The following is a 17,116-nucleotide window of genomic DNA, read 5'->3' as shown; positions in this document are numbered from 1 at the left end:
ATACCTTCTGACTAGCAGTTTCAAAGCACGGTAACAGAGCAAATTAGATATGTGGTGGTATGCCTTTCTAGAAAGGGATTGTGAAACAATTTACACGATACACTTTTTTCCGTATTCAGTACAGACCTACTGCAAAGTAATGAGTCAGATACAGGAAGGTTAAATGAGAATAAAATACCACTTACTGAAACAATGTGATGTATTTCTAACAGTGCCAGTTTATCCAGGGTTATGGACTTGCTTTGTGATATAGAGTTATGCCCACCAGGAACTTAAGTAAAATGGTCTGAGATCACTATTGTCATGATGTGGAGATGCCGGCGTTGGACTGGGGTAAACACAGTTAGAAGTCTCACAACACCAGGTTAAAGTCCAACAGGTTTATTTGGTAGCAAAAGCCACTAGCTTTCGGAGCGCTTCCCCTTCGTCAGGTGAGTGGGAGTTCTGTTCACAAACAGGGCATATAAAGACACAAACTCAATTTACAAAATAATGGTTGGAATGCGAGTCTTTGCAGGTAATCAAGTCTTAAAGGCACAGGCAATGTGAGTGGAGAGAGGGTTAAGCACAGGTTAAAGAGATGTGTATTGTCTCCAGACAGGACAGTTAGAGAGATTTTGCAAACCCAGGCAAGTCGTGGGAGTTACAGATAGTGTGACATGAACCCAAGATCCCGGTTGAGGCCATCCTCATGTGTGCGGAACTTGATTATCAGTCTCTGCTCAGCGACTCTGCGTTGTCGTGAAGGCCGCCTTGGAGACATGCCACAGCGAAAAACCGCACCGACCTCCTCAGAAGACAAACACGGGACACGGCGGACAGAGTACCCTTCGTCGTCCAGTACTTCCCCAGAACGGAGAAACTACGATATCTTCTCCGGAGCCTTCAACATGTCATTGATGAAGATGAACATCTCGCCAAGGCCATCCCCACACCCCCACTTCTTGACAACAGATGAATAAACACCGCTCGACAATCACCAGGCAAGAATGTTCTCTTCCCGCTGGGGAACACTTCAGCGGTCACGGGCATTCGGCCTCTGATCTTCAGGTAAGTGTTCTCCAAGGTGGCCTTCACGAGACACAACGCAGAGTCGCTGAGCAGAAACTGATAGCCATGTTCTGCACACATGAGGACGGCCTCATCCCGGATCTTGGGTTCATGTCACACTATCTGTAACCCCCCACGACTGCCTGGGCTTGTAAAATCTCACTAACTGTCCTGTCTGGAGACAATACACATCTCTTTAACCTGTGCTTAATGCTCTCTCCACTCACATTGTCTGTACCTTTAAGACTTGATTACCTGTAAAGACTCGCATTCCAACCATTATTTTGTAAATTGAGTTTGTGTCTTTATATGCCCTATTTGTGAAGAGAACTCCCACTTACCTGATGAAGGAGCAGCGCTCCGAAAGCTAGTGGCTTTTGCTACCAAATAAACCTGTTGTGAGACTTCTTACTCAGATTCCCTGACCAAAGGAAACAATCTCTCAGTATCCATCCTAACAAGCATCTTCAGAATTTTATAGGTTTCAATGAGAACATCGCTCATTTTTCTAAACTCCAGAGAATACAAGTCCAATTTACTCAGCCTCTCATCATCGGAAACTCCTGCATTCCAGGGACCTTCACTGAATTGCCTCCAATGCAACTATATCCTTTCCTAAATGTGACAAAACTGCACTCAGTACTCCAGATACAGTCTCAGCAAAACCTTGCATAACTGCAGCAAGACTTTTGATTTATTATTGTCACATGTATTAACAGTGAAAAGTATTGTTTCTTGCGCGCTATACAGACAAAACATACCGTTCATAGAGAAGGAAACGAGAGAGTGCAGAATATAGTGTTAGTCATAGCTACGGTGTAGAGAAAGATCAACTTAATGCAAGGTAAGTCCATTCAAAAGTCTGACAGAAGCAGGGAAGACTTCTTTATTCTTGTATTCCAATCCCCTTGCAATAAAAGCTAACATGCCATTTGTCTTCCTAACTTTCTGCATTCCTTGTACAAGCACACCCAAGTCCCTTCGAATGAGAACATCTCTCACCTTTCGCGTCTCTCACAAGTTTCTCACCTTTTAAAAAGTATTCTGCTTTTTTATTCTTATGACCAAAGTGGATAACTTCACATTACCGCACATTATATTCCATCTTCCAGCCTACTCATTTAACCTGCATACATATCTTTGCAGCCAGCCTCTCTGTGTCCTCTTCACAGCTTATCTTTCCACCTAATTTGGTATCATCAGCAAACTTAGATACGTTACTCTCTGACTTTTCATCCAAGTCATTAATATAAATTGTAAATAGCTGAGCGCCCCAGCACGGATCCTTGCAGCACTCCACTATTCACTGCCTCCAACCTGAAAAAGTAATTTTGCCCACTCTGTTTTCTATCCGTTAACTAATCCTCTATCCATACCAACGGCACGGTGGCACAGTGGTTAGCACTGCCGTCTCACGGCGCCAGGGACCTGGGTTCGATTCCCGGGTCACTGTCTGTGCAGAGTCTGCGTGGCTTTCCTCAGAGTGCTCCGATTTTCTCCCAGTCTGAAAAGGCGTGCTGGTTAGGTGTATTGGCCATGCTAGATTCTCCATCAGTGTACCTGAACAGGTGCCGGAATGTGGCAACTAGGGTATTTTCACAGTAACTTCATTGCAGTGTTAATATCAGCCTACTTGTGACACTAATAAATCATAGAAACCTGACAGTACAGAAAGATGCCATTCGGCCCATCGAGTCTGCACCGACCACAATCCCACCCCCATATCCCTACATATTTTACCCACTAATCCACGCATCCCAGGACACCAAGGGGCAATTTTAGCATAGCCAATCAACCTAACCCGCACATCTTTGGACTGTGGGAGGAAACCAGAGCTCCCGGAGGAAACCTACGCAGACACGAGGAGAATGTGCAAACTCCACACAGACAGTGACCCAAGCCGGGAATCGAACCCAGGTCCCTGGAGCTGTGAAGCAACAGTGCTAACCACTGTGCTACCGTGCCGCCTTAGATAAACTTAATAAACTTAAGAACTGTTTTGCTTATTAACCTTTTGTGTGACACCTTATCCAATACTTTCAGGAATCCAGAAAACAGTTTTTCATAATTTAAAAGTAACCTCTCAAATGTTGGTATCAAGAAACTTGGATGCCCTTGGACATGAAACAACGTTAACAAAGGGCAGCAAGCAATTAGGAAGGCAAATGCCATGGTAGCGTTAATTGCAAGAAAGATGGAGTAGAAGAGTGTAGTGAGCATGACTTGTTTCAACTGAACAGGGCCACACCTGGAGTACTGTGCATAGTGTTGGTACACAAGAAAGGATATAGTCACCTTTGAGGATGAGCAACAAAGGCTCATTAGATTGATTCCTGTGAAGAGAGGGTTGGCCTCATGAAGAAAGATCGAGTTGAGAGGTGATTGCATTTAAACATACAAGTTCATGAGAATGCATGGCAGGGTTTATGTAGAGATGCCTTTTCCTCTTACAGGCCAGTCTTGAACTAGGGGGCGTGGTAGCAGGATAAGGGGCCAGCCATTTCAGCCTGATGAGGAGAACATCTTCACTCAGGATTGTGAGTGCCCAGTTACTGCATACCTTCAAGGCGACAGATTCTTGAAATGTCAGGGTACCAAGAGATATGGGGATGGGGTGGGAAAGTGGAATTAAGGTCAAAGATCAGCCATAACCTTACTGAACAACAAAGTCGGCTCAACAAGGTGTGAGCACACATATAAATGTTTCTCAACTAACAGGACAGATACCCGTATGGGGCTGGGTAACACTGGTAATACATCTCCTGGTAGCACGATAGAGCATTTAAAAAAATGTTTAATGTTTATTTGTCACAAGTAGGCTTACATTAACACTGCAATGAAGTTACTGTGAAAATCCCTTAGTCGCCGCACTTCGTCACCTGTTCGGGTGCACGGAGGGAGAATTTAGCATGGCCAAGCACCTAACCGGCATGCCTTTCGAACTGTGTGAGGAACCCAGAGCACCCGGAGAAACCCACACAGACTCAGGGAGAACGTGCAGACTCCACACAGACAGTGACCAAGCCAAGAATCGAACCTGGGTCCCTGGTGCTGTAAGGCAGCAGTGTTAACTTGCTGCCTTACCCATCTGGGTTGCTCATTTTCACATTACATGTGATTTATATATCTTCTACTAAATATATGTGGGATTTTTTTTTAAAGCAATCCCATCTGGTTTCTCAGAAACTTTTAATTCCATATTTATGACTTGCTGATTAATCTTCATTTGAATTCTTTCTCCAAATGTTGACTATCTGGTGATAACCATGAATATCTGCTCCATTAATTTCTATTATTTTGTACATTTTTTATTATCTCTTGCTCCTAAGGTTCCTTTATTTTAGTCAGAGACTTCATAAATTTCTCCTTTCCAATATTATTCCAATATATATTTCTAAAGTACTTTGTAAGCTTTAAAGTGGTTTGGATTGTCCTGGGTTGTGTGGGACTCTGTTAACATTACCTTTCTTTGTAAAGATAGGAAGTACATCCTTTTGCGACTGAGCTTTGATATTATACTAGTGTCTTTGCTACTTCCTCCCTAGTTTTTTTTGGTCTCAGTTGTGCAATCCATTTCAACCTTTGGCTAATATCTTTCTATTTTAACTGCTGTAAGATCCTACTTCCTTCTACTATTGAAGTTCTTCTTTGATAGCCTCTTCAGTGAAAACCAAGGTGAAATATCTAATCACCATCCCTGTCATTTCAGTACTATCTCAAGAGCTTATCTTGCACATCTCTTAGTGGACCTGTCCACATCTTAATTCTACTTTTGTTACTTAAGTATCGATCAAATAATTATAGTTTTGAATTTTTTATACTCTTAATAATTCCATTTTATATTTCACTCCCCAATCCCCACCTCCAATTTTTTTTAAATCCATTTCCTAGGTTCATACTCTTTCTTGGCATCCATTCCTTTATTAGTTATGTTGTTTGTATATATGTTTTTCTTTAGATTCAGCCTTAACCTCACATCCATTTATCCATATCATTCCATTCTCTTCATAACAAAAATCACTACTTCTACCTCAAACATTGCCTGCCACTAACCTTTCTTCAGTCCATCTGCTGCCCAAATCGTAATCCCCACTTTCATCCCTTCCAGATACAACAATTCCAAAACTCTGCCTGCTAGCCTCCCACACTACACTTGAACTCATCCATAAATCTACCTATTTCCTATCCCACATTAAGTCCTGTGCCGATCATGATGCCTTTCTAAACTAAAACCGTATGCACTTAGAGTCTATATCCTTCTATTCCCATCCTATTTGTGTATTCGTCAAGTTGCCTCTTAAATAACGCCATTGTACCTGCTCCCACCACCTCCCAAGGCAGCGCATTCCAGACATTCACTACCCTCTATCTAAAAAAACTTGCCTCGCACATCTCCTCTAAACTTTTCTCCATGCACCTTAAACCTATGTTCCCGAGTACTTGACTTTTCTATCCTAGGAAAGAGCATCTGACTATCCACTCTGTCCATGCCACTCAATCTTGTAAACCTGTATCAGGTAACCCCTCAATCGCCATCGTTCCAGTGAGAACAAACCGAGTTTATCCAACCTCTCCCCATAGCCAATATCCTCCAGACCAGGCAACATCTGATAAACCTCTTCTGTACCCTCTCCAAAGCATCCACATCCTCTGGTAGTGTGGCGACCAGAATTGTACACAATATTCTAAATGAGGCCTAACTAAGGTTCTGTACAGCTGCAGCATGACCTGCCAATTTTTATACTCAATGCCTCGACCGATGGAGGCTAGCATGCCGTATACTTTCTTGACTACCTTATCCACCTGCGTTGCCACTTTCAGTGATTAGTGGACATGCACGCCCAGATCTGTCAATACTCCTAAGGGCTCTACCATTTACTGCATAATTCCTGTATGCATTGGAGCTTCCAAAATGCATTATCTCACACTTGTCTGGATTAAACCTCATCTGCCATTTCTCCGCCCAAATCTCCAATCGGTTTGTATCATGCTGTGTCCACTGACAATCCTCTCCACTATCCACAACTCCACCAATTTTTGCGTCGTCTGCGAACTTACTAATCAGACCAGCTACATTTTCCTCCAAATCATCTATATATACTACAAACAACAAAGGTCCCAGAACTGATCCCTGTGGAACACCGCTATATTCAGAAAAGCACCCCTCTGCTGCTACCCTCTGTCGTCTATGGCCAAGCCAGTTCTGTATCCACCTTGTCAACTCTCCTCTGATCCCGTGTGACTTCACCTTTTGTACCAGTCCATCATGAGGTACCTTGTCAAAGGCTTTACTGAAGTCCACTGCCTTTCCCTTATTTATCATCTTCGTCACTTTCTCGAAAAACTCAATCAAGTTAGTGCGGCACGATCTCCCCTTCACAAAACCATGCTATCTATCACTAATAAGTCCATTTGTTTCCAAATGTGAGTAAACCCTGTCCCAAAGAATCTTTTCCAATAATTTCCCTACCACTGACGCAAGGCTCACCAGCCTATAATTTCCTGGATTATCCCTGCTGCCCTTCTTAAACAATTAGTCATCCTCCAGTCCTCTGGAACTTCACCTGTAGCCAATGAGGATACAAAGATTTCGGTCAAGGCCCCAGCAATTTCCGCCCTTCCCTCCCTCAGTGTTCTGGGGTAGATCCCATCAGGCCCTGGGGATTTATCTACTTTAATGCTTTTTAAGATGCCCAATACCTCCTCCTTTTTGATATCGACATGACCCAGAATACCTACACACTCTACCATAGGCTCCTCATCCATCAAATCCCCCTCTTTGGTGAATACTGAGGCAAAGCATTCATTTAGCATCTCGCCCATTTCCTCTGGTTCCATGCACACATTCCTCCACTATCCTTGAGTGCACCAACCCTTTCCCTCTTGCTCTTTACATATGTATAAAATGCCTTAGGATTTTCCTTAATCCTGTTTGCCAAGGACTTTTCACGACCCCTTTTCAGCCCTCCTAACTCCTTCCTTAAGTTCCTTCCTGCGTTCTTTATATTCTTCAAGGGCTTCATCTGTCCCAAGCCTTTTAAACCTTACAAATGCTTCCTTTGTCTTTTTGACAAGGCTCATAATATCCCTTGTTATCCAGCATTTCTGATACTTGCCACATTTATCCTTCATCCTCACAGGTACATGCTGATCCTGAATCCCAATCAACTGACATTTGAAAGACTCCCACATGTCAGATGTTGATTTACCCTCAAACAGCCCCCCCCCCCCAATCTACACTCCCCAGATCCTGCCTAATGTTATTGTAGTTAGTCTTCCCCCAATTTAATATCTTGCCCGAGGACCACTCTTGTCCTTATCCACAAGCATCTTAAAACTTATGGAATTATGATCACTGTTCCCAAAATGCTCTCCTACTGAAACTTCAATCACCTGGCCAGTACAATGTTTCAATTTTTACATTGACTTCCCCAGGCAAAAAATTGTCCTCAGGGACCTTCCTTCAGCTTTAATATTAACTCCAAGGGGAAACTATGCTTCACTTAGAGGTTTTACTTAGTGCGATTTTCAGGAACATAACACTGTATAGCCAAGGAATATTTACATGCATGGTGGTCAGGTGTTGGATGAGCTGTTGAGCTCCAAACTCTGATAACATGTTAATTTCTGGACTGGCATCAGACAAGTCTTAGACTATTGTAAAAACCCAACAGAGGGAATAATGTTATTGGGTGAAGAAAACCTGCCACTGTTTATCTGATCTTGGCTACATGTAACTCTACTCTCAAACTATCAGACTCAGTGCCCATGGAGCAACTCTCAGAAAAAAATAAATGCTGCTGTGTCAACCACATTGAAGAGCAAATAAAACCAAAATCAACCACAGTTTGGAGGAGGATAAATGATACCGTTTGTGCTGTTCTTGAGGAGAGTTTGCATTTGTTTATGGCTCCAGACTAGTTAAACATTGGGTGGCCATGAGCAATGAGTGAATATTGGAATGCATAAAGGATCTGTCAGCCCGTGAAAGCGAAGAGGCAGGTTACTGTTCCCGGCGGACCCCCTTACACCAGTTCCTTGAGTCGCTGTGATTCTTCAGCATTTGCTGCGGATTTGGAACTAGGATTGGAAACTTGTTCTGGACAGAGTGAGATGAGGCAGCCCTAATGGTCTGCAGCCTAAGACTGACAGCTTGTTCCTACCTGCAACATTCCCATTCTGCACAGAGAATTGCTGAGCAGAAGCAGCCAAATCACAAAGACTGATTTCAAAGGAATCAGAGGGTTTGTCACATCCGTCCCATCACAATCAATGATTTCTATCTCTAAGTGATTGCACTATTTAATCGTCCATGATAAGTGTTGACAGTTTGCAGGCAGGACCCACCAAATGAAAAAACATCCATGTCCTGGGGTGTAGAAGGGGAAAGAGGAGATTTGTGATTGTGACCAATGCCTCAAACCATCTACTGCAGATTACCTTGAAATGGATTTATTTTCTAAACAACACTTACAACACCAAATGAGGACATTAAGTCTGTGATGTCTGTGCCGGTTCTTTGATAGAACTGTCCAATTTAATCCTACACCTCAACACCACTGCTTGCTTTATCATCTTCAAGAACATGTCCAAAATTCCAATGAAATCTGTCTCCAATACCCTTTCAGGAAATGTAACCCAAATCTTTCCAACGCTGTGAAAAAATTACCATTTTGAGACCTCTAGTTATCAACCCATTTGCCAGAGCAATCAGTTTCTTCCGACTTCCTCTATCAAAGCACCTCAATTTTAAATATCCCCTTAGAATCATAGCATAGTACAGCAGAGAACGAGCCACTGAATCTACACAGGCTCTTTTAAAGAACAATCCAATTAGTCTCTCCTCCTTTGCTCTTTCCCCATGTCCCTGCACTTTTTTCTCCAAGTATTTACCCAATTCTCTTTTGAAAGCTAGCTGGGAAATCTAGAAGAGGGACAGTGTCTCAGGTTAAGGGACCGATCATTTAGTTCTGAGATGAGGAGAAATTTCTTCACTCAATGGATTGTGAATGTTAGGAATCTTCTACCTCAGGGGGTTTTGTTGATGCTCCATCTTTGAACATGTTTAAGACAGAGACAGACAGATTTTTGGAATCAAGGGATATTGGGAGCAGGCAAGAAAGGGGAGTTGTTAATCCACAAACCATCTAAACTTAAAAATATATTGCCTTTCCTTCATTGTTGCTGGGTCAAAATCCTGGAGCCCCACCCCTCCAATACAAAGAATACTTAATGAAAAAATTATATTCCATTACAGTGCCAGATTACGCTGGATCATGGAAGATTTTGTGATTTTGCAAATTAATTTTAGTAGAAACTTGAAGCATAATCTAATCCATGCAATTTCAAGAGTATTTCACATCCAAAATGGAATTTCTACCCAGATATCACACTAAAGTGTACTGTTTCTTTAAATAAACTTCAGCATTGCCCTTTCAACCACATGTAAACTATGTTATATTCAAATGTGAAAAGACAGCTGTCAGCCTCTATGCCGAATGTAATATTTAGGTTAGTTATTTTAATACTGTAAAGTCATTTTCAGAATTTATTACATGTAAAGTTTAGAGGCAATTAATTTCAAATACCTGAATCAAAGGGTACTTTGGCTCAGCTGGCCCTCCTCCAAAGCCATTTACTCCAATAAAGCTGCTGCTGAAGTATGAATTGGTGAGGTTGTCTGGTAATGCTGCATCCATTCCTGGAACTGAAAAATAAAGAAGCTTAAAGATTTCCGAATTATTTTTCGCTACATAATCAAAACAGTAGGAAGTAAGCAAACTAGCACAATTAATATTAAAAAATAGTTGTACTAGTTATTGGGACCACACTGGCTATATATATTGCCCTTCCTTAAGCATAGGTCTGCTTTATTGTAATTTTTTTTTAAACACACAGCTACCTTGATGAGCCACTTCAGAGTGCATTAAGTCAATTATGTGATATGGGATTGTAAATCAGACCAGATAGGAAGTAACGCTTCCTTACAATAAAGATCATAAGTAAATTACTTCAGTTTTTCACAAATCTAGTGCCAGCCACAAGTGACCAAATTTAATGAATTTAAAATCACAACAAATCAATTCCACTACTACTGCTACCACACTATTGGGCCCTGCCAGACATGATAACATTTTCTCAGCATATGTCTTATGTTGAAATGCAGTACTGTTGGAATACATTGTCATAATTTACTCCAGGCTATTTTGCTACTCCCTATACTTTCTCAAAAGAGATTTTCAAGATAGATAAATCACAAAAATGAGCACACAGGTACAAAAGGTAAGCAAAAGGCTAATGGAATTACCTAATATTACACAGTATTTACAATGCATAAATAAGCCATTTGCTTCAACAGGTCAATAATCATGTTTATGCTCTATATTAGCCTCTTCCTACCTTATTTCATCTCACCTTTTCAACATATCCTTCCATTCCTTTCTTTCTCATATACTTACATAATTTCTCCTTAGTTCATCTAACCTTAGTTCATTAAGTTTTTCACCTCAACCACCCAGTACTCCCTCTGGTAGAGTTCCATATCCTAATCACATCTGAGTAAAGAAATTTCTCCTGAATTCACTTATTTGTAACTATCTTATATTTATGGCCCCAAGTTCTGGTCTCACCCATAATTAGCAACATTTTCTGTATGTTTATCACATCAAAACCCTTTATAACCTTGAATGTCTCTATCAGGTGGCCCCTTGGTTTTATTTTTCTAGTAAAATGAACAGTCTGTTGAATCTTTCCTGAGAGATATAACCTTTCAGTTCTGTTTTCTTTTTTAAAATCCAATTTGCACCCTCTCCAGTGTCTCCATATTATTTTTATAATAAGAACAGAAACAATCACACTACTTCTCTTGTGGTGCAACCAACATTCTATACAAATTTAACATAAATTCTTTGCCCATAATTGCCCCAAGGTTATCCTAGATTGCCCACTTCAAATACAGTAATGAGTATTGGTTGATGCCCTGTTTACACAGTGCAGCACGCAATTAGGAAAGCAAATTATATGTTGGCCTATATCGCAAGAGGAGAACCTTGATTAAACCACGTCTTGGAGTATTATGTACTGTTTTGGTCCCCTTACCCAAGGAAGGATATATTTTGCAGGAGAGGGAGTACAGCAAAGTTTCACCAGACTCATTCCTGGAAGGCAGGACTGTCCTATAGGAGAGACTGAGGAGACTAGGCCTGTATTATCTAAAGTTATCTAAAAATAATTTATGGGATTTTCAGTAACCTCATTGCAGTGTTAATGTAAGCCTACTTGTGACACTAGTAAATAAACAAACTCTATGTTCGGAAGAATGAGAGGTGACCAACAACCTGCCCTGGTCACTCCACACCAACGTTAATATTAAGAAAGCCCAACTTCTTCAGGAAGCTAAGGAAATTTGGCATGTCAGCTACAACTGTCACCAACCTTTACAGATGCACCATAGAAAACATCCTTTCTGATTGTATCACAGCTTGGTATGCCTCCTGCTCTATCCAAGACCACAAGAAACTACAGAGTCGTGGACGAAGCCCAGTCCATCATGCAAACCATCCATTGACTCTGTCTACACTTCCCACTGCATCGGAAAAGCAACCAGTATAGTGCGCTAGAAACAATAGTTTTCACTGTATACTAACACGTGACAATAATAAATCAAATCAAAAATCTCATGAAACCTACAAAACTCAAGGGTTTAGATAGGGTAGATGCAGGAAAGATGTTTCCCTAGCTAGGGGAGAATGAGAGGGTCTTGGACAAGGGAGAGCAGCCTCAAAATAAGTGACAAGCCATTTAGGACTGAGATGAGGAGAAATTTATTCATGCAGTGGATTGCAGATCTTTGAAATTGCCTAGCTAGAGAGCTGTGAAGCTCAGTCATTGTCATGTTCAAGATAGAGATTGATAGATTTCTAGATACTAATGACATCAAGGAATATGGGGATAGTGTGGTAAAATGCTGAGGCAGGAAATCAGCCAAGATGTGACTTAACAGCAAAGCAAGTTCAAGAACTTGTATGGCCTACTTCTGCTCCGATCTAAAGGGGCTGGAATACAAATGTAATCCCACTATATAAAAAAAGGGAGAAAACAGGGAATGACAGACCTGTTAACCTGACATCAGAGGTAGGGAAAATATTCAAAAGGGTGTGATAACAGGACACTTAGAAAATATCAACGTGATTAGACAAAGTCAACATGGATTTAAGAATCATGTTTAACAAACCTACCAGAGTTTCTTTGAGGACGTAACTGACAGAATAGAAAAGGGAGAATGTGGTGCATTTGGATTTTCAGAAGCTTTTGATAAAGTCCCACACGAGGTTAGTGTGCAAAATTAAATCACATGGATTGAGAATTGGTTAGCAGACAGGAAATAGAGTAGGAACAACTGGGTCTTTTTCAGAGTAGCTGGTGGTGACTAGTGGAGTGCTCCAAGAGATCAGTGTGTAGGCCCTAGTTATTCATGATATACATCAATGATATGGATGAGGGATATAATATTGCCCAAGTTTTCTGACAACATGAAACTGGTGGGAATAAGAGTGGAGAAAAGGAAAAGAGGCTTCAAAGCGATTTGGAAAAGTTGAATGAGTGGCCAAATACAGGGCAGATGCAGTACATTTATTTATTATTAGTGTCACAAGTAGGCTTACATCAACACTGCAATGAAGTTACTGTGAAAATCCCCTAGTCACCACACTCCAGTGCCTGTTCAGGTACACTGAGGGAGAATTTAGCATGGTCAATGCACCTAACCAGCACATCATTCGGACTGGAGGAGGAAACTGGGGCACCCGGAGGAAACTCACACAGACATGGGGAGAACGTGCAGACTCCACACAGACAGTGACCTAAACCGGGAATCGAACCCAGATCCCTGGCGCTGAGGGGCAGCAGTGCTAACCACTGTGCCACCGTGGATAAGTGTGATGTTATCTGCGCAATAGGGAAAACAGAACTGCAGAGTATTATTTAAATACTGATAGATTGGGAAATGTTGACATACAAAGGGACTTGGGTGTCCTCATACACATCACTGAATGTGAGCATACAGGTGCAGCAAGCAGTTAAAAAGGCAAATGGTATGTTAGCCTTGGTTGCAAGAGAACCCGAATACAGAAGCAAGGATATCTTACTGCAGCTGAACAGAGCCTTGGTAAGGCCACATCTGGAGTAGTGTGTGCAGTTTTGGTCTCCTTGCGTAAGAAAGGAAACACTTGTCATAAAAGGAGTGCACCAAAGTTTCCCCAGACTGGTTCCTGCAATGGCAGGATTGTTGTATAAAGTTGGGTCAACTAGGCCTGTATTCATTGGATTTTAGAAGAATGAGAGGGGATCTCACTGAAACATTTAAAATTCTGACAGGGCTGACCAAGCGGATGCATAAATGATGTTTCCTCTGGCAAGGTTGGTGTAGAACAAAGGGTCCCAGTCTCAGGATATGCGGTAAGCCACTTAGGACAGAGATGAGGAAAACCTTCTTCATGCAGAGGGTGGTGAACCTGTGGAATTCTCTACCTCAGGAGGCTGTGGAAGCCAAGTCACTGAGTATATTTAAGAAAGATAAGAATTTCCAGATTCTAGAAGGTGTCAAGAGGTATGGGGAGAATGCGGAAGTATGGCATTGAGATAGAGCAGCGGTCTCCAAACTTCGATCCAGATGCGGCCCGCGGGCCGTAGTTTGGAGACCCCCGAGATAGAGGATCAGCCATGATTATATTGAATAACAGAACAGGCTCAAAGGGTTGAATGACCTACTCCTGCTCCTATTTTCTATGTTTCAGTTTCATTTGTGAAGACTTGGTCAGAGCCGTCAAGAGTACTGCAAGCAGTACGGCACAACCTCAGGAAAGATATGCCTTTGAGAAACACATTTACCATAATGTCTTTAAAAGGATTAAGTTAGCGAGACAGGTTGTATAACTGTGACTTATATTCTTTATTTTAAAGGTAGATTAGGATATATGGCACAGATTCAGGCTGTTTGGTCCAAATAGTCCATTCTGATATTTATGCTCCACTGCTGCCTCCTCCCATTTTAACCATCTAATCCCTTCTCCTGATATGCTTGTTTAATTACCCTTTAAATATAACTATACTATTTGCTTCAACCACTCCACGTAGGTAACAGGTTGAGGGGTCATCTAGCTGAGATATTTAAAACCATAAAAGAATTTGTTAAGATTATAGGGAATCTAGTTCCTCTGGAGGGGGAATTCAGAAAAATGGACACCAAGATAAAATTAGAGCTACACTATTCAATGAAATTAGAAAGCATTTGTTTCCCTGAAGATAATAGAAATGTGGAATTTTCTCCCTCAACAAGCTGTGGATTCTGTGCCAACTAAAACTTCAATACTGATATCAGCAGACTTTTATTAGCAAGGATATAGTGCATATGGATCAACTTGGAGTTGAGGTACATAACTGCCATGATTAAATTCAGTACTGAAACAAACTCGAGACAATAGCCTACTCCTGTTCTTATATTCCAGATGTCTAAATCACTTTCAATTACACTGACCATTAACTTGATCACAGCTTATTTCACTTTATTTCTGTGACCAGGTAGTGCCCCCAAGTTTTTTTAAGGCATATCTGGGCTTTGTTACAATTTCGCAGAAGCAATTCAATTAATTTAAATATAGTTTATCAAGTAAGTACTAAATTGATCTGAGCAGAAAAAAAAATTAAGTGTCATAACATGTCAAGAACACTTGAGCTGTGGCTGCAAATGGAATAACTTTAAAAAGTTATATTTTTCAGATATGTTTACCTTTTAAGACAAATTAACCAATAAAAAATTGCCAACCTGATCCAGATTCTAGCCGCCTGTGTACACTGCACACCTCCACTTCCTTTCACAGCACCACTGATGGCTACAATATACATGCAAATGTCCCTGTTTCCTGTCCTCAAAACCCACCTCTGAATCGGATTTTGGTGATTTCTACCAATATCCCTCCTTGGTTTAAAGTCTATTTGAATCTCGCTTCTATGCAGTGCCAAAGGATTATTTTGTTCGCATTAAAGGAGCTGTACAAATATAAATTGAAATACTCAAATTTGAAGTGTCAGATTGAGCAGCCCAGTTCCTGTACTATAACTCATCAATCCCCAAAATAAACAAATGCATGGCTACAATTGTGTGAAGTTACACCCAAAAGCCCTGGGATTTAATTGGCACCTCGACCCCATCCAGGTCAACAAGATGTGCTCTCAGAAAGACGTTAAACTTCTCACTATTGAGGTTTCATTTTTAAAAAGTGCATCCCATGTCAAGCCACTCTTTTCCAGAACATATTTTAATGGTAAGGATTGGCCAGAGATGATGGTAGTACTCTTTTTGTTTTGAGACGTCTACTCTTCCGGGTCCACTTGACAAGCAAGCTGCTGTTTCCTTTGTAGGAGTGGGGGGGTGCGGGGAGAGGGAAGGGAAGGCAAAGCAAATGTATTTGCATCAAGCAAACAGCGTCTCCCCTGAGACGCGGGCACGGTGGGGGACAGGTTTTAATAAACAGACCGAAATATATCCAATACACTCACTGGTGAGCAACTGCCCGGGCTCCACCAGGCTTCCGAGTTCGCTTTTTTTGGGCCCTCCGTGTGGATATCCTCCCCCTCCTCCTCCACCGCCGCCGCCGCCACCCCCTCCGCCGGCAGCTCCTCCTCCGCCGCCGCCGCCTCCCGGCGCAGCCGCGGCCGGCCCGACTCCCAGTCCCGGGTGGTTGTTATTGACGACAAGACCGAGGCTCGCGGAAACGGCGCCATTGTTGGGATCCTCGTGCAGGAACTGGCACTCGTCGCCGTAGAAACAGGTCTTGTCCTTGGCGTAGTAACGGCAGTACTTCACCTTGGAGGAGCCGCCGCCGCCACCACCACCGCCGCCACCACCGACACCACCCGGCAGCGCCCCGCCGCCGCCACCATTCATGGCCGGCGGAGGGGACGGGAAGAGGCTGGAGAAAGCCACCTTCAACGACGACGACGGCGGCGGCGGCTCGCCACACGCACGGCCCCGGGGGGGGCAGAGCCGCAGGTCCAGGTCCGGCCTCGCTGCTGCTGCTGCTCCTCCCGCTGCTGCTCCCGCTCCCGCTGCTCCCACAATTCAAATCCGTGAGCCGAGGCCGAGAAGAAGGAGGGCAACAACAACATTGGAAGCGGGCGGGCGGGCGCGGAGAGGAAGGGGGGGGGGGGAAAAAACACCACACACACAAACAACAAAAAAAAACCACCGAAAATAATAGATAGGCCCCGCTTGCAGCCGACAACTCGATCGGGGTGAAGAGGAGGAGGAGGGGGGGAAGGGCGGCTAATCGGGTTAGGCTCAGGCTCCCGAGCGGTGGTGTTTATTTCTGCCGATGGTGGGAGCCGCTCCGACCGCAGCCACAAGTTTTTTTTTCCCTCCCTTGTTTTTTTTTCGGCTGGAAGCGGCCTCCGCCGAGCAGCCAGCTGGCGCCTCAGTGCGCATGCGCAGCCTTGGCGCATTCTGGGCGCCCAAGGAATCAAAACAAATGTGGAGGGAGAGAGAGGACGCTGTGCCTGCCCCACTGGCTGTCAGCTGCTGCTTCCTTTCAGTGTCCTCCCTCCACCCACTTCACAAGACTTGTGTGTGTGTGCACCTACTGATTACATTCCTTATCAAGACTGTTCCTTCCCTGCCCTGCTTGTCACTTAAAAAAAATATATATATACATCATAAAAACCCTACAGTACAGAAAGAGGCCATTCGGCCCATCGAGTCTGCACCGACCACAATTCCACCCAGGCCCTACCCCCATATCCCTACATATTTTACCCGCTAATCCCTCTAATCTACGCATCCCAGGACACTAAGGGGCAATTTTAGTATGGCCAATCAACCTAACCCGCACATCTTTGGACTGTGGGAGGAAACCGGAGCACCCGGAGGAAACCCACACAGACACAAGGAGAATGTGTGAAACCCACACAGACACAAGGAGAATGTGCAAACTCCACACAGCCAGTGACCCGAGCCGGGAATCGAACCCAGGTTCCTGGAGCTGTGAAGCAGCAGTGCTAACCACTGTGCTAC

At 43.0% G+C, this 17,116-nt stretch overlaps 1 protein-coding gene across 1 annotated transcript in view; it reads right to left on the bottom strand.

Moving 5' to 3' along the window:
- Positions 1 to 16,121, bottom strand: part of pan3 (poly(A) specific ribonuclease subunit PAN3) — a 157,396-nt gene extending 141,275 nt beyond the window's left edge. Inside the window, exons 1-2 of the mRNA XM_078222194.1 lie at positions 15,607 to 16,121; positions 9,639 to 9,757 (exon numbers count right to left, since the gene is read on the bottom strand). Coding sequence (XP_078078320.1) covers positions 9,639 to 9,757; positions 15,607 to 15,994 — 507 coding nt within the window. The 5' untranslated portion in view covers positions 15,995 to 16,121. The remainder of the gene's footprint in view (positions 1 to 9,638; positions 9,758 to 15,606) is intronic.
- Positions 16,122 to 17,116: the final 995 nt, after the last annotated feature.

Source organism: Mustelus asterias, chromosome 10, assembly GCF_964213995.1.
Source record: "Mustelus asterias chromosome 10, sMusAst1.hap1.1, whole genome shotgun sequence".
NCBI lineage: Eukaryota > Metazoa > Chordata > Chondrichthyes > Carcharhiniformes > Triakidae > Mustelus > Mustelus asterias.
Note: the sequence above shows the minus strand (reverse complement) of the source record. Positions and strands in the feature narration are given on the sequence as shown.